The sequence below is a fragment of the Chionomys nivalis genome, chromosome 19 (assembly GCF_950005125.1).
Source record: "Chionomys nivalis chromosome 19, mChiNiv1.1, whole genome shotgun sequence".
NCBI classification, from domain to species: domain Eukaryota; kingdom Metazoa; phylum Chordata; class Mammalia; order Rodentia; family Cricetidae; genus Chionomys; species Chionomys nivalis.
Window position 1 is genome coordinate 57610145 of NC_080104.1, and position 23155 is coordinate 57633299.

The window sequence follows — 23155 nt, forward strand, 5'->3', positions numbered from 1 at the left end:
CTCAGCAGGTGGAGTGTTTGTCACCCAGGTTTGACAGTCTTTATTCTGTCCCTGGAGCCCAAGGAAAGGTGGAAGGAGAGAACTGACTCCACGAAGTGGTTCTTCACTTCCACTGTGTGTGCCATGGCACATGCGCCCCACCCCATACACAGACACAACTGTTTTTATAAAGAATATTCTAAAAGGGAGGTTTAGGAGGAGGTTAAGTAATATGTCCAAGACTACATCATAGTAAATGGTGCTGCCATGACTTGAACCCAGACAGTCTGACTTTTGATGCTGTCTGATACCTTGTTCTAAAGCTCTGCTGCCTCCAGAGATGTGTGAGCTGCAAGTGCAAACCCTGTGTCTGCTTCAGATGCCCCAGGAGCCATGCCAAGGAGAATGCGCTGGGGACTTGGTGAGATGAATTGAGGAAGCCTAATGAAACTGGCGTCTTCAAATCTAAAATGGTGTTTTAACATCTACTGAATAAAAATGCTTTGTCAAGTCTTGGCGATATATATATATATATATATATATATATATATATATATATATATATAATTTAGCCAGTGTTTACATTGGAGTAGCCACATTTCAGGTGCTCAGTAGCTGCGGGTACTACGAGGACTACTGTCAATGCAGCTTTGGGGACAGAAGTCAGATATTACTCATTAGAGAAGTCATCCAAAGTGGGGGAAGCCTATGGGAAAGCCAGAAGATTAGGTATTGATAGAGAAAAGGCAGCATAAAACTCCTGGGGGTGACCCCCACCCAAACTCCAGTCCCCATTTCCTGACTGCAATTGGGGTGGAGATGGGGCCCGTGGAGAAGTTTGCGCTCGTATCACCTTGAAGCTGCTAAGGTGTTTTTCCCTTCCAAACTAAGTATTGCTTGGCATGCTTTGTTTCCACAGGACTGCGTCCCATAGACACCTTAGGAATAGATAGGCATTTGTGGGCCACCCACCACTCCAGCAGTTTCTATGGGAAAGACTTCCCAACTGAGTATCTTAGAGTTGAAATGTCATCTTTTGTTCATAGTGGACGGAGTTCCTTGGGGAAGAATGGTTAGTTATCTTCGGTCTTATGAGCTTTAGGAAACCTATGTGACGAGAGATATGAACTCTTGGTATTTAGGGGTCACTGTCACCTCCTCTTTTAGCGTCCCCTGGTCTTAGCTCATAGTGTAGTGAGCCATCATCAGGTTATTGAATGCTTGTTGAGAAGCAGTTGTTCCTAGAACTGAGCTGTATGAACAGTTTCTTTTATTCTTACGCAGTTTCTTCCCAGAGGCCTTAACCCACTATAAATAACCACATAGGCTTACCCCAAACTAAATGATGTACATTATGAAGAGAGCCACCGGCTTCTGTCCTATGAAAGATAAGAGCAGGAGTTTTGGATTTTTGTGGATGGGAAAGTGGTGCGGTACTGGACTGAGATTGTAAGGCTAGGCTGACTCGGGTACATGTGGTTAAGGGCTGCTCACGTTCTGCCGCAAGTATCTGTAGCCTCAGAGCACCCGGAAAGCACTGCACAGTGGTAAAGTACTTTTGTATGAAAAGAAAGCGTGGGATTGTACTAAGGGTGTGCAGTTTAGTACGGTTTGTTTTAGAGTAGCCACCAGGAGCAGGGCTGACAGATTAGGGGAAAGGAAACCTTCTTCACTTTCACTGTAAAACATACTTATTTCGTGTGTGTGCCTTTGTGTGTGTATACAGTGGGTAGGCAGGGGTCAGAAGATGTGCAGGATTGCCTGGAGCTAGAATTATGCATGGTTGTGAGCTATATGATGTTGTGTTGGGAACCAAAGCCCTCTCTCCAGCCCCATGGAAAACTGCTTAAAGCATTTAGTTTAAATAGCTAAGATATTAAAATTATTTATATGTATGTTTAGTCACATATACATAAGGGGTACATTGTGACATAGATGCATAATAATGTATTTTGAACATGCCCACCCCCCGCTTACTCTCTGTAGTGCCCGTCCTACTCCCCATGATCTCCTTTGTTTTCCCAACTTATTCCCGTCTACTTTCTTCTTTCCTTTGTTTGTTTTGCAAACCAATGAGTTTAATTAGGGTTGCTTATAGGAGTGTAGGTAACTTACCAGGGGCCCTACCATTGAAGGAACCGTTAGCTGCCTATAGATCTGCATGGAGAAGGGTAGAGCCTTGTGAGTCCTTCCCTACCCAGCAACCTGCCCACCTATAAAGTCTTGGAAAAGGGTGGGCCTTATGAGGCTGCCTTTCTCTAGGGTGGAGTGTCGACAGCCTCCATCTTGTGCGGCTGATTTACATTGTACACTTCATTGTATTTGCAAGAAGCAGGTGGTTCTTGCCTTTCAAGGGTAGCAATTTGGATACATTTAGCTAATTCTTAAAAGTGTGTCTTAAGACAATACTGTCAGTATCAGGGTTCCTTCAACTCTCACTGGATTCTTCTCTTCATGTACAAGTTGTAAGTATCTGTTGTCGATATTTATACTGTGTGCGTGTGTGTGCGTGGGCGCACAACTGTACATGTGGAGGTCAGAGGAGAGCTCATAAAAGTTGATTCTCTACCATGTAGATACCAGGATCCTACTTGGTTGTTAGGCTTGGAGACAAGTGGTTTTATCTTCTGAGCCATCTTGCTGGTCCCCTATATTTCTTTTAAAAAACAAACAAACAAACAAATCCTTTTGATAAACTTATTACCTTAGTTGACATTTTGAAAGAAATTAAACTTTATTTATATAAAAGTCCAGTCTATTATTTCAAAAAGAGGCACTTCAGAAATATATTGGATTTAAACAAAGTTTCCTAGTTGCTCACTTTCCCCTTTCTCTGCTATTAACAGTGTGTTATGTGTTTTTCAGGTCCTTTTTAATATCTCTGTTTACTTAAGTAGCTAAGTCTATATTTAGGTATACATACCAGGTATCAAAATATGGGTTGAACTAATTCAGTAAAATATATATATATATAGTATCTTTATATGAATACATATGCGCATATACATGTATGTAAAATAGATTCACATAAATAAACATGCTTACATAAATGGGTTCTATTGTCCTGAAGCCTTCTCATGTTACTTCCTTCGGTTAGGTCAGATTGTGCAGAGCTTGGGCTAGTGCTCCAGCAGAGAGTACTGCAAAAAGCAAGACCAAAACAAGCAAACAATATTCTTTTGTATGTATGTATGTATGTATGTATGTATGTATGTATGTATGTATGTATCTATCTATCTATCTATCTATCTATCTATCTATCTATCTATCTTGGGGACTAAGTCTCATTATGTAGCCCTGGTGCTATCCTGGAACTCACTGTGTAGACCAGGCTGGCTTTGAACTCGGAGATTCTCCTGCCTCTGCCTCTGGAGCGCTGAAATTAAGGTGTGCCACCATGTCGGTTAGTTATTGCATTCTTATTAGTAAATGCGTCTTATTTCACTTCACTCTTACTTATCTTTTCCCTAGCTTCTTAAACTTAGAACTAATCGATAGCTTTTTTTAAAAAATTTTTTTTAATATTTATTTATTATGCATACAATATTCTGTCTGTGTGTATGCCTGCAGGCCAGAAGAGGGCACAAGACCCCATTACAGATGGCTGTGAGCAACCATGTGGTGGCTGGGAATTGAACTCAGGACCTTTGGAAGAGCAGGCAATGCTCTTAACCTCTGAGCCATCTCTCCAGCCCCCATGGATAGCTTTAAAAAGTCCTAGAAACACAGTTGTTGGGTCATAAAAATTTGTATAGAAACTTCTGATACTGTTCAGAGCTTAGCTCCAAGAAGCAGTTTGTACTTCCAGCACTATACTTTATAATGGTTTAATTACAGTTTCAGAACTTGGACCACAAAACGTAGCCTGGTATACCCTGGCCTCTACTCAAGGTAGACACTTGGAGGCTTGAAAATATGGAGAGCAAGAGGGAGGAGGAGAGAAGAGTACAAGTGCGCACAGCTACCTGCCCAGGCCAGAGACGGCGTATTCCCCAGGAGCCAGAGTTAGAAGTGGTGTTGGTGCTGAGAACCAGGGTTGGCTCTTCTGAAAGAGCAGTGTGCTCTCGCAACCACTGAGCTGTCTCTCCCGCCCCCAGACACATTTTGTATAGGATGCTCCACCACTGTGTATCTGTCTCTGGTTCTCTTCTGTTGTCACTCAAACATCCTCTTGGTCACAGGGTTTTTCTCCATGCCACCAGCCTCTTGACCTTGCCATCCTTTTTCTATAAAACATCTTTTACTTACTAGCCATAAAAGCCAACCCTTCCATTATTTAAACCCTAACTCGATCACAGCTGTATGGATTACTTTAGGTTTATTCGTGGGTACATCAGAGGATATTGTGTGGCTCTTAATTTCTTCAGCAGCAGCTGATCCCACCGTTTGCCAAGAAACACGTAAGCGTCTTCATGTCTAAGCTCTGAACAGGAAACCCACATTTGTCTGTCGGCAGCATCTGTCTGTCACAGCATTTCTGCTGCTGCATTGATGGTTGTTTATGTTTTTCAAATGCATAATAACAGTACGGTGGAATGAAGACCAACTTAATACAACTTAAAAATTTATTACCTTTTTCCCTCCCTTAGAAATGACCTTCAAAAAGTATTCTGCCTACACTGTGTTAATCATTTCTCTTCTGTGACAATATAATTCTCTGGTGCCTGAGTTGTAGATTTATCCTATAAAGGCATGGTCCTGTTGGTGTCCTCCTCTGATGGACCAGGAGAATTTGTGTTGGAGCCATGGAGATGTCCTTGCTCACTGAACCCACATGGTTGAAGGAGAAAACCAACTCCAGCAAGTTGTCCTCCAGCTTTGCACGTGTGCCTTGGCAGGTGTGCAAACCCACCTCTCCTCACACAAAATAAATGCAATAAAAATTTTGTGTTAGTGACTTTCTAAGTTGCTTCTCTTGCTGAGCTGGTCACATGTGAAGATTATAATGTTAGGTAAAGAACCAACTGGCAAAATTCTAAGAAGCAGATCAGCCTTGCTAGGGATATTGACCCTGACAAAAGAGAAAGAATACAAGATTAGATGTGAATTAAGTTTGGTTTATGAATGCTGTTCACAACAGAAAATAGCAGTCTAATCATAAACCTATCAATTATTCAGTAGTGTCCTGGGGGCGTTAGTGCACAGAATACAAAAGATCCTTTACTTATTTGTTATTGTTCTAAAACAGCAAGAAAAAAAATGCATTATTCTCATCTTTATGGTTTTTTTTTTTAATTCTCCCAGTGTAAGTGAAGGTTGCGTGCACACAGAAGAGGATTAAAAGGCAGATTACACACGTTTATTCGTGAGGGCTTGTGGATATTTGGGGTAAGGCCAAGTTTAAATCTTGAAAGGGTGACTTTTTTTTATTTTATTTTTTTTTTTTTTGGTTTTTCGAGACAGGGTTTCTCTGTGGCTTTGGAGCCTGTCCTGGAACTAGCTCTTGTAGATCAGGCTGGTCTCGAACTCACAGAGATCCGCCTGCCTCTGCCTCCCGAGTGCTGGGATTAAAGGTGTGTGCCACCACCCCCCGGCAGGATGACAGTTTTATAGAAAAAAAAAATCCATTTTCCCGATCCCGACGGGCTCTAGAAAGTTTTGGACTTAAACTTTTTTTAAACCTAAGATTTTTCCGTTTCTAGAATGAAAGTTGTTACTTGAGTTAGGCCTGTCTGTTCCCATATGCTGAGGCGCACACCCTTGGGAAATGTGCATTTGGGAAGAGTTCGTGGTGAGTTCCGTGGCCCCTTACCCGAGTCACCATTATCCGTGGTTTTCAGTAGCATCTTTAAGACTATATTATGGATTCTCTTCATCACAGTGGAGGGTGCTAAGTTGGCATTAAAGACAGGGCTTACAAAACAAGATCATATGGGGGAAAGAAGAACAAACAGGTTAGTGTAAATTATAAACATTTCCTTTAAATTCTGTTATAGAATAGCATAAATGAACTTACAAATCAGCATTTTAGATTTGATTTAATTTCTCAGTTAATTTCTTTTTATTTTACAATTTTATAGAAAATAGTACTAATATTGGGGGATAGCAAACTACAGTCAAAACTATGCAAAGTAGAACATTTTATAATATTCTGCAAATGAAAAGCCAATTTCCTTTACACAGATAATAATGCCTGTGTTCACAGCAGCTTTGCTACAAAGAAATTATGTTGCTGCAGTTGATGATTCTACTGCTTTAATGGGTGTTCATGCTGTAATAACCTTTATTAATTAGGAAAACCATATAATTCACATCTCTGCAAGAATATTATAGCCCCATAAGTTGCCACTGAAGAAATTAAATAGAAATGACTTGTTCTATGTTTTAAAATATTATTACAAGTACTAAACTCTGACCATGAATATGCCATGAATAGTCAGTCATTCATGTTCATGACTATTTTGTTTTTTTGTTTTTTTTTTTTTGGCATTAGATGCATATGTTTTTCTGCTCGTAGCATTCAGTTCATACAGTGTTCAATGGGCTTGGGACCAATAAGGCCAAAAGTTCAGAAAAAGATAATTATATAAATTCTGAGACATATAAATGATAGCTGCTTCTTGGAGTTGGGATGCGTGGCTTCTCATAAAAGTCACTTGTCTGTGGGGAATTGCCCCATTAGAAGTCACAGGAGGAGCGATCACAACGCAGGAACCTCAGGAGGCCATTGAGGGCTGTATGCACAGGCAAATATTCAGAACTTAGGGTAGGACAGTCTAATGCATTTTATTCCTACCCCTCTTCTAAAGCAGCTGAAGGTGTTAGGTAGGGAAGAAAGAAAGAGCAAGCGTGTAAATTGTGAGAACACTTCAGACAGTGGAACACAGCTCGTGTGGTCGTCTGGCACTCACTCTAAGAATGCCCTTCTTGAATGCTGTGGTGTGTGTTTTGCAGCATTTGGATTGTTTTCATTAGAGGTTGGACCCACAGACTTCAGAAGGCTTAACTGAATAGAAATAAAAATGATATTGCAAATTATGAGTTAGTTTTTTTTTTTTTTTTTTTTTGCATGAGAGTCTTAGTTATCTGTGCTGGGATAATAAAGCAGCAGCCTTGCTCAGCCACCACAGAATTAGTTATCATTGCCAGAGGGAGCCTGCAGCATTTCCTAGTTTAAAAGAACATTTTTCAAAAGATGAGTCAAGGCCTCCCATAGACCCTGACAAAAAATATTGGCAACTAATGGGCATTGTTGTAGCCCTTCATTTTACACACAAACACACACACACACACACACATTTCACACACACACACATTTTACACACACACATATATATAATATACATATATTGTATATATATCCTTGGGCAGCTTACTAGTAACCAATCGAATGAGGCATTGGGAGACTGGAAATGTGGCATTCTTAAGCCTACAATGGTATATTACTGCAGTGTATAAAGGAGTCTAGTTGCTCTCTGAGTCCGGCAACTACATAATGGTTTTTTTTTTTTTGTTTTGTTTTGTTTTTTTTTTTTTGGTTTTTCGAGACAGGGTTTCTCTGTAGCTTTGGTGCCCATCCCGGAACTAGCTCTTGTAGACCAGGCTGGCCTCGAACTCCCAGAGATCCGCCTGCCTCTGCCTCCCGAGTGCTGGGATTAAAGGCATGCGCCACCACCGCCCGGCTAACTACATAATGTTTAATACCATTGCCCAGCTCCTGTTTTGCATCTGAACGCCTGTAAATAGAGTTCTTCACAGATGGGGAAGGCCATGCTCATTAATGTATGCTGAGTTGAACTTCCTATTCTAATTTTTATTATAATGTACTGTTGGGCTTATTATTTAAGTTTGCTATGGGTTGTTTAGTTAACCCTACTATATATACTATAAATGACGTGTGTGTGTGTGTGTGTGTACCCTACATAACCCTACAGCATACTTGTGTTAATAGTATTCTAGTCTAGATTTTACATTGCAATTCAGATATGAGTTGTTTCCCCATATTAGTAAGTCAAAGATAGGTTTTATGCACTTAAAGATGTCACGAAAATGGCATTGTGGGGGTTTCCAGACAGAGTTTTAGTGTGTAGCTTTGGCTTTCCTGGAACTCACTCTGTAGACCAGGCTGGCTCGATCTTCCTGCCTCTGCTGGAATTAAAGGTGTGTGTTAACCGCACCTGGTTGAAATGGCTTTTTTTTTTTTTATTTAAATCTGAATAGAGTATGTTTCTGTCATCCAGTACTGGACTGTATTATAAAGAGAGCTCAGACAATCTTCTGTTGATGATCTACAGATTCAGAAACTAGTTTATTTCTTGACAAAGAAGTGGATCAATGTGATGAGTAGTAAATGGAGTTATGCACATGCTCAATAAAATAATCTAGTCAAAGATTTTTGTTAAGTTGCAGTTTGTTAAAGATGACTTATGTCTATGGATATTTATTTACAAACATAAAATTGCAGAATGCCACAACTTTGAAGGTAGCATGGACGTGAATTCAGTCTTTCCCTAACAGAAGATCAGGGATCTTGCCTTGTGAGCCCCATGTTTCCTTTTGTTGCTTTTCAGTGCCCATTGTAGAACGAGGCTTTCAGGATTTCAGAATGAAGGTCACACCCCTAGAGTGGTCTTCAGACTTAATGACAAGTGGTGAATACATCAGAAGAAGTCACGTGCTCTTCTGGTGAGAAGGTAGACTGGGGTCCTCTGTGAGAGTGTTTAAGATGCAGACAGGGCATAGTTGACTCCCTGAGCGCTATTAATTTAAAGTTTAAGGAATCCTACTTCAAATTACATACCACATAGGTACCAAGAGCAGAAAGAAATTGCTAAACCATATGCTTGTAAATGCCATCTCTTTCCCCTGAGAAAGATCATTTATATTTTGCAATTAAAGAGCAGAAGGTCTTTTTCCCCATAAAGGCCTTTCAGTCAGGAAATGTGCAGGGTGGAGAGAGCTCCCAGGGGAGACGCACAGGGCTCAAGGACTCACTGGCATCTCATCTCCACTTTGTGGATCCGCTTTGGTTATTTCTTCACAAAATACTGAAGGATAGACTTAATTATAGAAGTGAGAATAGCCCTTAAATTAAGGCTTGCCAACCACTGCTTGGAAGTGTGGCTTTAGGTAAGGAAATGGGTATTCAGGCCAACTTCATTTCTTCCTTCTCTAAGAGGCATTTATAACAGGACACAGCTATGAGCTGCATATGGTGATCTCATTTCGCTGATGGACATTGTTTATTATTTTGGTGAGAAAAAGATGGGTGTGGGATTCTTCCTGCATAGCAAACAGGCAGTACCCATCATATTTTAGCACCGCTGACTAGCCTTATTTTGATAATTGATGCTTTTGAAGTAATGAAAGCCAACTAAGAACAATAGTATCCATTTATTATCCCTACTAATGTAAAATTCACACAAGGATCCAGTACCTCTCAGTTAATAATTGGATAAGGTGCCATGGAAGATACATTCCTGGTTGGGACATTTTTTTGTCCTCTCCTAAACTAAGCCCTTGTTGCCCTGCCTTTCCACCACCTTGAGGAGGAAGTGAGAGGAATAAATTAAGCCCACCTCATCTTGTGGGAATCAAGACTGCAGGGCTGTAATTAGGAAGGAGTCAGTCAGATCACAGACATCTGAGGAGGAAGTCTGTCCTCACACTGGAAGGGAAGATCTCAAGTTGGGATGTACCAGATGGAGACAGTCCCCAAGGCCACCCTACTCTTGTGCCATGTTACCTAGTTTTTATGTGGACTGCCCTCAAACTCCCTTCCTAGCTGAGGATGACCTTGAATTCCTGACTTTCCTGCCTACGCCCTCCAAGTGCTGGGTCAAGGGAGTCTGCCACCACTCAGGGTTTAGTTTTTATTTGTAGAGATAGCCCTTGTGCTTAGTAATTTGATAATGCCTTTTTTCAGTGTTTATGTTTTACTTACTTAATAAAACAAACTTTCTGGCAGTACTGTTTTTTTATTTTGTAATTTTGAGACAGGGTTTCTCTGTGCAGCTCTGAATGTCCTAAAACTCACTCTGTAAACCAGGTTGGCCTCAAACTGAGAGCTCTATCTGCCTCTGCCTCTTGAGTGCTGGGATTAAAGGCGGACACCACCGCCCGGTTGTGGTACTGTTTCATAGCGTGCGTTTGCATCCAGTGGTGTGTATTTTAGAACTGGAGTGTAATTCAGTGGTAGAGTGCTTGCCTGATGATGATGTTCAGTCGACTAAAACCAAACATTTCTCATTGTTATTAGTGCTTAACTTCTTTGTTTTAATCATTTATAATATTAATAAATAACATTTTTATTAATATTTGAGGTGCTACTATTTGACTGTAATTCCTCAGAATGAATATATATATATATATATATATATATATATATATACACACACACACACACACACACACACATACATACATGGAAAGTGAACTTTTTTTAACTTGCCTAGTTTGTGTGAGACTTTGGGTTCAATCACAAAGAGAACCTAATGATAAATATAAAATCTATACACTTAACTTTTTTCTTTTCCAAATTTGAAGTGTGTGTTCGTGTGGGCAGTTATCTGCAAGTGATGATTATTTTGCTTCTGTTCCTAACCCATTTCCATTTGTTTTTCTCAGTTGCATAGTTTTGGTCCTATCAAATGTTAATAGTGATAAGAGTAGACATTATCGACTTGTTCCTGAACTTGAATATTCTTGTGTCTTATTAACCAGATGTTTATACCTGTTAGGGTGTGGATATGTGTGATCACTGACAATACTTTTATTTGTAACCAGTTACCACTTTTATTACAAGTTTGTAATTATGGGCTGTAGAGAGAGCTCAGACACTGTTTACTGCTCTTGCAGAGGACCTGAGTTCAGTTCCCAGCACCCACATCAGGCAGCTCACAATTCTCTGTAACTCCAGCTCTCGGGGATCCAGCACCTTTTGAGGGCACCTGTACTCAAGTGCACAAGCCCCGACATATAAATAAAGGTAGAATTTTTAAAAAGCTTGAAGTGAATGTTGTAAGACTTAATTTAGCATTTATTATGTGGATATTTTCTATGTTGTAATTAATTCATTTTGTAATGAATTCTTCTACTTCATTATTTCCAATATCTTTGTGAGGATTTTTTAATATTAATCTTGTTTGAGTATATAGATGTGGTAATGTCTCCATGTCAAGGTTATGTTGATTTCATATGATAAAGTTAGAAAAGGACTTTTTTCTTTTCTTTTCTTTCTTTTTTTTTTTTTTTTTGGTTTTCGAGACAGGGTTTCTCTGTAGCTTTGAAGCCTGTCCTCTTGTAGACCAGGCTGGCCTCAAACTCACAGAGATTCACCTGCCTCTGTCTCTCTAGTGCTGGGATTAAAGGTGTGCACTACCACAGTCAGGCTAGAAAAGGACTTTTTCTTGTGATCCTCCAAAATATACCCTACAGTGTGTGCCACAACTGGCAAAAAAACCAAAAACCAAAACAAAACAAAAAAACACTTTTCTCTCATGCATGAGAGTAGAATGAATGTCTTCAGAATGATCTGAATCTTGACATTGTCCATATGTTGTTTGGCTCTGTGGCACTGGGAAGATATAGGTTGGGGATACATCCAGATAGAGTTGGTGATTATTATTTTTGGTATCCCTTTCTCTAATTCTAAGATTAAGTAATTAAATTGGCTATCAGATAGTAGGTAACTTTATTTTCGATGCTTTTTTAAAAAATATTTATTTATTTATTATATTATGTGTATAGCATTCCTTCCACGTGTGCCTGCAAGCCAGAAGGGGGTGCCAGGTCTCATTATAGATGGCTGTAAGCCACCTGTGGTTGCTGGGAATTGAACTCAGGACCTCTGAAAGAGCAGTCAGTGCTCTTAATCTCTGAGCCATCTCTCCAGCCCCCCTATTTTCGGTGCTTTTGCTGGTATTAAGTCCTCTTGTTATCTCTACAGCTCTGCAGAGAAGAATGAACAGAGCAGGCCTGAACTGCTGTCTTTGGAGAAATCTGCTTGCCAGGTTGGTGCTTCCATAGCACCTGACAATTTAGATTGTTGTTGACTGTGGGTAAACCAAACAGCTGTGTTGGCTGCTCTCTTCTGAGACTCAGGAATTTACACTCATTTCAGGCAGGGACTACCCATGTGGGAAACGCCCACTAAGCACTCTGGTCATAGAGTTTCTCTTCCTTCCTTCCTTCCTTCCTTCCTTCCTTCCTTCCTTCCTTCCTTCCTTCCTTCCTTCCTTCCTTCCTTTTTTTTGACAATCTTTTCTCATTTTATATACCAATCCCAGTTCCCTCTTCCATCCCTCCACCTCCTCTTCCCCTTGCTGCCTTCCACACACCCCACCCCCCATTCACTCCTCAGAGAGGGTCAGGCTTCCCATGGGGAGTCAACAAAGTCTGGCACATCACTTTGAGTCAGGACCAAGGCCCTCCGCCCTATACCTAGGCTGAGCAAGGGATCCCTCCAAAGAGAATGGGCTCCAAAACACCAATTCAAACATAGGGATAAATTCTGGTCCCACTGCCAGTGGCCCTGTAGATTGCCCCAGCCACACAACTGTTGCTCACATTCAGAGGGCCTAGTTTGGCCTATGCAGGTTAACCCACTGTCAGTCTGGAGTCAGCTCCCACTAGGTCAGGTCAGCTGTTTCTGGTGGTATCCCATCATGCTTTTGACCCCTTTGCTCATATTACATCGCTCCTCCCTCTCTTCAACTGGACTCTGGGAGCTCGGCCCAATGCCAGCTGAGGATCTCTACATCTGCTTCTGTCAGTTGCTGAATGAAGTTTCTGTGATGACAAGTGTAAACAGAGTCTGCTTGTTCATTTCCTGGCTACCCTGACCCAAATAATCATACAGAGACTATATTAATTACAACACTGGCCAATAGTTCAGGCTTCTTGGTAACTAACTCTTACATCTTAAATTAACCCATTTCTATTAATCTATGTATTGGCACAAGGTTGTGGCTTAATGGTAAGGGTCCAGCTTCTGTCTTCTTCTACAGGTACATGGTGTCTCTCTGACTCTGCCTACTTTCTATATCTCTGTCAGATTTCCCGTCTGACTTTACTAAGCCATTGGCCAAAACAGTGGTTCAGAATGGAGTATAATAAAAAAAAGGAAAAAAAAACAACCAATGGTAATAAAACATATTCATAGCATACACAGGGGGGAATCCCACATCAGACAAGTATAGTCATCAATCTGATTACAGGGCAAGGCCAGTTCAGGCATCCTCTCCACTATTGCTTAGGGTCTTAGCTGGGGTCATCCTTGTGGATTCCTGGGAATTTCCCTAGTGCTAGATTTCTTGCTAGCCCCATAATGACTCCCTCAATCAAGGTATGTTTTTCCTTGTTCTCCCTCTCTGCCCTTCCCCCATCTTGGCCATCCCATTGCCTCATGTTCTCCTCCCCACTTTCCTTCTTCCTTCTCTCCCCCTCCCCTTCTGCCATCCCTTTCCCCCCCCCCCCCGCTCCCAATTTTCTCAGGAGATTTTATTTCTTCTTCCCAGGGGGTTCCATGTGTCTCTCTTAGGGTTCTCCGTGTTACCTAGCTTCTCTAGGGTCATGGACTATAGATAGGCTCATTATTCTCTGGGGTCATGGAATATAGGTTAGTTATCTTTTGCTTTACATCTAATATCCACTTATAGTGAATACATTCCATATTTGTCTTTCTGGGTCTCCGTTACCTCACTCAGGATTTTTTTTCTAGTTCCGTCCATTAGCCTACAAATTTCCGGATGTCATTGTTTTTTTTTTTTTTTTATTTTTTTTATCACCAGCAGTACTCCATTGTGTAAATGGACCACATTTTCTTTGTTCATTCTTTTGTTGAGGGGCATGTAGGTTGTTTGAAATTTCTGGCTATTCTGAATAATGCTGCTATGAACATAGTTGAGCAAATGTCCTTGTGGTGTGAATGTGCCTCCTTTGGGTATATGCCCAAGAGTGGTATTGCTGGGTCTTGAGGTAGATTGATTCCCAATTTTCTGAGAAACCACTGTGGTGGCGCAAATGAATGTAGACAGATTATATAGATATATACAGCTTTAATAAGGAAATAGACTTACAGGACCACAGGTTTCCGCGGAGCACTGGAAAAGCGGAGCAAAAGAAAAAGGGCTGCTGGGCTCACGCCCGGCAGATTTATCCGTAAACATTAGCCCGAGGCGAACACTCCCCCAATGGGTGGGGCTATGTCCCTACAAACCACCATACTGATTTCCAAAGTAGCTGTATAAGTTTTCACTCCCACAAGCAATGGAGAGTGTTCCCCTTACTCCGGGAACTTTTAAGCAGGAGGTTTCTAACTTCCTTGGTCGGGAACTTTCTGTCGGTGTTGTCCCAGCCCATTGCTGGGGATGGTCATCGTGTGCTATATGACTCCATTTGGAGAGCATCCCAGGAAGCTTGTGCCTACTTTTCTGTAGGCTTTGCCTCATGGATCCATTCTCTCTGATAATTTTCTTTCTTTTAAAACATGTTTATTTTATGTACATGAATGTTTTACTGGCATGTATATATGTATACCGTGTATCTACCTAATAACTCATGGAGGCCAGAAGAGGGCATCAGATCTCTTGGAACGGTAATTACAGGTAGTTGTGAGTGGCCATGTGGTGTTACTTGGGGCCTCTGGAAGAGCAAGTGTTTTTAATCGACGAGCCATCTCTCCAGCTCCTGCATAATTTCCTTTGTGTACTTTTACAGCAATAGACCATGACAGTGAATATTAACTGGACTAAGCCATGAGAGACCTCGTAGTGAATCATTGAGCCCAGGACTGGTTGTAGAGATTCCTGATATAGTTCTTGCATAGTAGAAGTTTTAAAGAAGATTTGTTTAACTTAGGACTGTGTGAATGTGTCTATATGAAGATATGTACATACGAATGCAATTAGGTGTCTGGAGGCCAGGAGAGGGCATTGGATCTCCTAAAGCTAGGGTCATGTTTAGTGGTGAGCCGCTCAGCTTAGGCTCTGGTCCTCTGCAAGAGCAGTACAGGCTCTTAACCGCCGAGCTCTCTCTCCAGTCCCTTTGGTTTCTGAATATTAGCTTTTCCTGCTTGGTCAGTAGAGGTTTAATTTGTGTCTCCCTGATGGCTGAGGATACTGACCACTTCTAAGTATGTATTGGCTATTTGTATTTCTTGTGAGAGATGTCTGTTTAGTTCATTAGTTTGGCTTCTAATTGGCTGATTCGTGGATTTTTGTAGCTATGTTTGGGAGTCCTCAGTAGTTTCTAGATCTATCCACTGTTGACTGTACACTAGGAAGCTTTCCCACCACTCTGTGGCTGTGTCTTTAGATTGCTGATTATTTTCTTAGCTTTGCAGAAACTACATGTGATCCTCTCTGTCACTTGCTGGGATTATTTTCTTTGCTGTTACTGTGAAGAGACACCGTGACCACAGCAACTATTACGAAGGAAAACATTTAATTGAGGTGGCAGTTTACAGTTTCAGAGGATCAGTGCGTTGTCATCATGATAAGGAGCAGGGTGGTGTGCAGGCAGTCATGGTGCTGGAGAAGTAGCCAAGTGTTCTACATCTTTCAGGCAACAGAAAGTGCTCTGAGACACTGGGTGTGGCTTGAGCATAAATGAGGCCTCAAAGCTCACCTCCACAGTGACATAAGGCCACACCCACTCCAACAAAGCCACATCTCCTAATAATGCCACCCACCCCTTTGGGAACCATTTTCTTTCAAATCACCACATTGTACATATCTTGAATGCTGCTGCTCAGCTTTCTGTTTCCTTTTTATTCATTTGGGATTTCATAGAATGTTACCACCTACATTTAGAATGGGCCTTCTCCCGTCAGATAATCTAATCTAGACAGTCTTTCACCGGCATGCCATAGAGGCCTGTTCCCTTGCAATTCTATAGCTTGTTGCTTTGACAGGGTCCTACCACTGTCACGGAGGCCAAGATGACCATGAATGAGATTTTCTTTTCTGAATTTTTCTTGACAGTTTTATTATTAGCATATAGAAAACCTATTGATTTTTGTATCCTGCCATTTGACTTAGTGTCCATTAGAATCACTAATTCTCATGTAATACTATGTAACAAAGTTCTCTAAAAGTTAATGGCTTATATAGATAGCCATTTTATATTGAATATAATTCTGTTGAACGAATTTAATCAGGGCCTAGCTTGTGTTTAGACCACTTGGCACCTGCTCGAGTTGGAGCATCCTTACATATTCAGCCCAGCTGATGACTGAGCAGGTTGGAAGGACTTGATTGGGAATATATGTTGGTTTTCATTTCCCCTGGGTTCATTACTCATCTGTGAATAATCTCAGGGCCTCTTACTTCCATCTGGCCTGTCCACGTGGCCTGAGCAGCTCAGGGTTTCCCAAAGGCACAAAAGTAGATGCTGTCAGATTCCCTAAGGCTTAGGCCTGGAACCTCAGTTTTTGTTGGTTAAAGTGACTCCAACTCCAGATTTAAGGGGAGGAGAAATGGATTGCCGCAGGGCAGATGTTTGTGTTAGGGAAAGGAAAGTAGTTTAAGCCTTTGGGACTGTTTGCCTAAATAATAATGTGTATTTGTACAGATTTTTCAAAACTTCTTCTTAAATTTGTTTCAGTTTGTTGTCAATTAGCATACACCGTAAGAGGCTTTTTTATGGGGGCTGGAGAGATGGCTCACAGGGTAAGAGTACTGGCCCCTCACCTAGAGGTCCTGAGTTCATTTCCCAGCAACCACATGGTAGCTCATAACTATCCATAATGAGGTGTAGTGCCCTCTTATGGCCTGCAGGTGTACATGCAGGTAGATACTGGGTAGACACTAAATAAATAAATCTTTAAAAAAATAAAAAAGGAGGCTTCCTTATGTCCTTATGGCAATTTTATACTTGGCTTTCGTTGATCATGAAGACTCTCCTGTCTCCCTCATTGTACTCTTCTGTTCCCAATGGTTCCCTTTCTGTCTTGTCACCTTACATGGTCTCTTGTTTTATGACTGAAGTGTCTTGATTTTATATGGCAGGGCAAAATAACCATTAAAAGACAGAGTGACAGAGTTATAAGATGTAACTTGAGAAAATAATCATCTTCTATACACCCACGTGATGAGTGTGGAAATTATCTCATATTATCAAGTTCTGAGTGTGAGGGACATGGGTGGCTAATGCAGCATAATGCAGAGAGTAGAAGCTTGTCATGTCAGTGCTCAGACCCACGAACTTGAGTCCTTTCCCCCCAGTTTTATTATTTATCAAGTGAAAATTGGTGACTTAAAAATACTGACATGTAATTTTTAAAGTAGGCTTTTTTAAAAAAAATGCATGTGAAATACACACAAACTATCAGTTTGTAGATAAGCTAGCTTATTGATAAAAATATTTTTCTGCGTATATATATATACAGTCTGGTTATTTGTCTCTTTGCAATAATATCAAAGTAGAATTGGTCCTGGTTAGTTCTCCCCCTCCCCCCAGCTTGACCCAAGCTGAAATCTGGGAAGAGGACCCTCAATTGAGAAAATGCCTCCATCAGATTAGCCTGGAGGGAAGTCTTTAGGGCATTTTCTTCATTGACGTGGGAGGGCCCAGCCCATTGAGGGTGGTCCTAGGCAGGTGGTCCTGAATGGAGTAAGTAGGTGGGTTGAGCAAGTCTTGGGGAGAAGAAGCTTGTAAGCAGTGTTTCTCCATGGTCTCCGCTTAAGTTCCTGCTCAGGTTTTTGCCTGGAGTTCCTGCCCTGACTTCCCTTCTTGATGCACTGTACACCGTAAGGTGAAATAAACCCATTTCTCCTTAAGTTACTTTTGGTTATGGTGTTTTATCACAGCAATTTTAACCTAAGACAGAACTTGTTTTCTTTTGGACATATTTTGCTTTTGAACTTGTGTACCTAGGGAATATAAACAGTATTTGCTTTGTATAACTATATGACATATCTGAAGTAGGCTAGCTTTATAAAGAAAAGAGATTTATTTAACTTATAATTTTGGAAGTTCAAGGGCGTAGTCCTGTCGTTGGCCCAGGAGCTCATGTTAAGCAAGCTGGTATTACAATGATAGGAACACATGTGGGAGGGAATAAAGATGTCTTGAAACAGTGAGCCAGAGAGCTTAGTGGACCCAAGCTTGCTATGGCTGCAACTCTTGACAAAACTGCCAAAGGGTCCCTTGAGAAGTGCCTTAATCCCTTTGTCCTCAGTGACCTTAAGACCTTCCAAATGGCTGGCTAACCTCTTAAAGGTTCCTTGCTGCCTCCTTATTCCATCACCTGTTGATTCTGTGACTCTGTGATCAAAGGACAGACCACATTCAAATCACGAACCCACAGCAGTCTAAACTGGTGGCTCTCCACGCTGCTCATTTGAATCACTTTAGTGTGGTGACTCTGTTCTGTGTTCCTTTCCAGACTAATTAAATACAACTCTCTGAAGGGTGGGACTCAATCGTCTTATTTCCATTTTTCTGAGCTTCCTGTGTGGTTCCAGTGTATGGCAAGCTTGTTGAGAATCATTGGTCTAATTAAAATTATTTCTATACGCCAATAAAAATTGTGTTTATTCCACACTAAGTGGCTGTTTTCTGTATCCAGCACTACTCACTTTATATTTCCACTTGGAAAAACATAATTAAAATGTAAATTTAGCAAAGTGAAATTATATGTATTGAGAAGTGAAGATCTGGTGAACCCATTAAGGCAGATATTTACATATTCAGAATTAATGCTCATGATTTGTCAGTTGATGAATTGTAAATATCCCACTGAGCTAGTTAACTGAAAACCAGTCATTGTTCAGCCAGAGTCATTAGCAGTGGGCTGAAACCTGGCCATGACTTAGATAAATGCTCGGAGATGTTACACTGGAGGATATTCATGAGCCACGTGCAGTGCCTCCTCTCAGTGCAAATGTCTGTCTGATCTGGAGTGGCAGAGTGATGGAGCAGTCCTGTTGCGAGGGATGGAGTTTGAAGTCAGAATCTAGTAGTTTTCAGAGTTTGGCCAACATAGGAAGCAACCATGGCCTTTGCATATCAGCGGGATAAACTACCAGGAAAGAAAACAAATCTCAAACCCTGTTTGATCCTTCATCTGGAGCTCTTGATCACGTTAGTCGAGCACATGGCAAACTGTGACCTTTGACCAAATCCGTTTTCTCTTTAAATATGAGAGAGAGTAGGTGCGGGGAGAGGGAGAGGATCTCTGTGTGTGTCTGTCCGTATGTGTGTATCTTTGTGTGTGTGTGTGTGTGTGTGTATTATGTCTGTAGAGATCAGAGAATAATTTTGGGTCTTAATTGATCCTCAAGCGCTATCTACCTTTTCTTCCTTACCCTTCCTTTCTTTCAGCACGACTCTAAAAGGTCTGCAGCTCACTGAGTAGGCTAGACTGGATGGCCAGAGAGCCTTCTGCCTTCTAGTGCTGGGATTACAATATATGTTCATCATGTCCTTCTTTTTTTTTTTTTTTAAATATTTATTTATTATGTACACAATATTCTGTCTGCGCGTATGCCTGAAAGCCAGAAGAGGGCACCAGACCTCATTACAGATGGTTGTGAGCCACCATGTGGTTGCTGGGAATTGAACTCAGGACCTTTGGAAGAGCAGGCAATGCTCTTAACTGCTGAGCCATCTCTCCAGCCCCATGTCCTTCTTTTTTTAAAAAAATGATTTATTTATCTTTATTTCATGTGCACTGGTGTTTTGCCTGCATGTGTGTCTGTGTGAAGGTATCGGAACCCCTGGAACTGGAGTTACAGTTGTGAGCTGCCATGTGGTTGCTGGGAATTGAACCTAGGTCCTCTGGAAGAGCAGCCAGTGCTCTTAACCTCTGAGCCATTTCTCCAGCCCCCATGTGTTGTAGAATATTATTTTAAGGTGTGTTACTTTTGTTTATACTCCAGAACATTTGTTTAATGATGCAAAGATGTGTTTGATTAAATAAAATTCACCTGCGGTCCGGAGGTTGCATCAGCCGGGAGGAGAAGGGTTTATAAGGAGGGGCGGCGAGAAAAGGCACGAGGAGGACTTCTTGGGAGATGAGTCAGGTGAGCTGCTTGCTGTTCAGCCTCTCTGGGAAGAAAGATTCTACCTCAGCCTTTGAATCTTGAGTTCTTTAGCAGGACAGAGATTTAGGTAAATTCTCTTAGTTTCTTTGAAAGAGTCAGTGCCTGAGGGAACAGAATTTCTTCCTTTCTTTCTGCTCTTTCTGCCCACACTGGAGTTGCAGTTGCTGACTAGTACAGCCTAGCTTAAAAGGCAGCAACCATTAAAAAAGAGGACAACATTTTTAATGTGGATTTTTGGGGATTGAACCCAGGCCCTTATGCTTGTAATGAGTTCATTCCCCAGACACCGTACCATTCTTTTTTCAATAGCTTTATTAGACTGCAGCCATGGTCGTTCATTTACTTCTTGCCTAGGCCTTCTTTTTAGTTCTTAAGGCAGACTTGAGTATGTATGACAATGTTGTGTGGTGCACAAAGCCTGAAGTAACTGCTATGGAACTTTTATAGAAAGTGGCCCAACTTCTCTGTTAAGTGTCATAGCACACATTTCCTGTTGTTGCTAATGCTTCCAAGTTGGTCCTATTAAACTGAATTTGTTTTTTTCTCATACAAATGACTGAAGATGGCTAAGTTTTGACTCTTTGAAATGGAAGCTGCAATTGAGGAAAGGGGGTTTGTTTTGTGTACTAGTTACTTTTTCATTGCTGTGATGAAAGACCTTGAGCAAGGCAGTTTATAAAGCAAGCATGTGATCGGACTGTGGTTCAGAGGGTTAGGGTGATGGTGGAGCAAAGGCATGGCGAAGGAACAGCTGAGAGCCCACGTCACAGATTGTAAGTAGGCACAGGCACATTGGGAATGGAACAGTCTTTTGAAACTTGAGAGCCTTCCCCCAGTGACATGCCTCCAACAATGTCACGCCTAATCCTTCCCAAACCATACCGACTGGGGACCAGCTATTAAAGAGTACGGAACTTACAGGGGCCAGTCTATTCACACCACCACCCTTTGGCAACAGGGGAGGATGCTGCCAGTCATCCTTTATGTTCTTTCATCACAGCTCTTGTTGTTGGTAAGTCTCCCTTTGGGCTGGTCATGTGACCACAAGCGGCTGAAGAGCTTTGCTCATGAAGGTTTCCCTGTAGACATAGGAGACAGACTTTGTACACCTTGCTAGTAACAGATCTGGGGTGGAAGTTTGAAGATAAGAGACCTTCAGCCTTTAATGCTGGTTAAGACAGACTGCTGAAGATGGTGAGGGTTCAGTGAAGACTGTTATTGGCTCAGTTTCCCTGGTCTCTGTGCAGTGTAGAAACTACTTCTGAGGCACCAGGCACCTCTTCTACCTGGGGGTCTGAATGCTAGTGAAGAGCCTCACATATCTGAGTTCTTACGTCTGAAAAGGCGTGCTTACAAATAAAGACTTAAGAGCAGCTCTAGCTTCCTAAGTCTTAACTTCCCTTTTGAGTATGTTACTCAGACTCCAGCCCCTTGATTTTCATTTATTTTTATAGACAGACTGCACATAAAGGCAAGGAAGTGCCTATAAATATAGTGATATTCTGGTATTTGCCATCAACCTGATCATTAGAGTCACAAGTATGAAATAGAAGTCTTACTATGTAGCTCATGATACCCTTGAACCCATAATCTTGCCTCGACCTCTTGAGTGTGGTGGTATTAGTTCACGGCACTTCACCAGGCTGGGAAGTAGCAGTTTAGAGACTATACCAGATGGATTCTCATTTTGGAAGAGCGCTGTGATGTTTCTGTAAATTTTTATTAATAAAGTAAGTCACTTTCGTGACCACAGAAGATTGTTTTCTATAAGTTATTTAAGGTGGTTTCAGACCAAAATCACTTACATGAAATATTAAATTTAGTCTGTAATTTATTCCCAAATCTGTACTTGAAAGACTTTTCCTGGGTGTAGCTGTATCCAGCCTTGCAGAATCAGCCTGTGGTCAGGGTAGGCCCTCTCTGCTGGCTGGCTCTCCTTCCCATGAGGTGCCTGTGGTCAGTGTAGGCCCTCTCTGCTGGCTGGCTCTCTTTTCCATAAGGGGCTGTTTGGCACAAAGCCTGTGTGTCTAGATTGCGATGGCTCCAAGCATTTCTGCTTTCCTAGTGTGAGGAGGCAGTGAAGGTTGTGGAGTTAGTTAAAAAAGGTTGAATTGCTTCTTAGAATAAGCAGATTAATTAAAAGGAAACCATCTGGGTGGTGGCGATGGATGCTGTTAATACTAGCATTCAAGAGGCAGAGACAGGCATCCCGTCTGTGAGTTTGAAGTCAGCCTGGTCTACAGAGTGAGTTTCAGGACAGCCAGGGCTACACACACAGAAATCCTGTCTCAAACAACAAAAACAAACAAAATAATAATAATGACATAAAATAAAATGGAAACCTTTGACACTTTGGACTGAGGTGGGAGGAGGGTGAGTGCTGGGATAGCTTGAACTACAGTGACTTTTAAGCCAGCCTATATTACACAGTTGAAGATTGTTTCAAAAAAAAAAAAATTGCTGATGAACTCTGGGGTAAAGTTTGGTTGGCTGATGGAGTGTGGTTTTCTGTGTCTGCACCCTTTCCTCACTAACCCATGCTCTTCCTCTGTGTGACAGGTCAGTGACTATCATCTGTTCCACACGATGAGTAACAGCCACCCTCTTCGCCCCTTTACTGCAGTGGGGGAAATCGACCACGTGCACATTCTGTCTGAGCACATTGGTGCCTTGTTGATTGGTGAAGAATATGGCGATGTCACATTTGTTGTGGAAAAGAAGCGGTTTCCTGCCCACAGGGTAATTTTAGCAGCTAGGTGCCAGTATTTTCGGTAAGTGTGTAATGTGGTTTTTCTTTTCCTTTTTTAGATTTAAGTCATCCATGGGAAACACGAGTGTTTTCTATGAAAATATGAACCAGGTAGTATTTGCACACACCTTTAATCTCAGTACTCGGGGGCAGAGGCAGGCGGATTTCTTGAGTCAAGGCCAGCCTGGTCTACAGAGTGAGTTCCAGGTCAGCTGGGGTTACACAGAGAAACCTTGTTTTGCAAACAAAGAAGAAAATAAAAATATGTAACTTATGTATAACAAGTTGAGTCCTTTAGTACATGTCTGAAAGAATTTTATCTTTATGGATTTGTTACTTTCTGAGAATTACCTTTTCTTTAGGAGCCAGCTTAGAAGTAAGGGGTTAGAAGGCTAAGTGGGCCAGACAGTACCAGTTAACTCTTCTTGAAGGTCTGAAT

At 41.5% G+C, this 23155-nt stretch overlaps 1 protein-coding gene across 1 annotated transcript in view; it reads left to right on the plus strand.

The window, feature by feature from the left end:
- Btbd9 (BTB domain containing 9) overlaps positions 1-23155 on the plus strand; it is a 365934-nt gene that overhangs the window by 23045 nt on the left and 319734 nt on the right. The window contains exon 2 of the mRNA XM_057794462.1: positions 22527-22738. Coding sequence (XP_057650445.1) covers positions 22554-22738 — 185 coding nt within the window. The 5' untranslated portion in view covers positions 22527-22553. The remainder of the gene's footprint in view (positions 1-22526; positions 22739-23155) is intronic.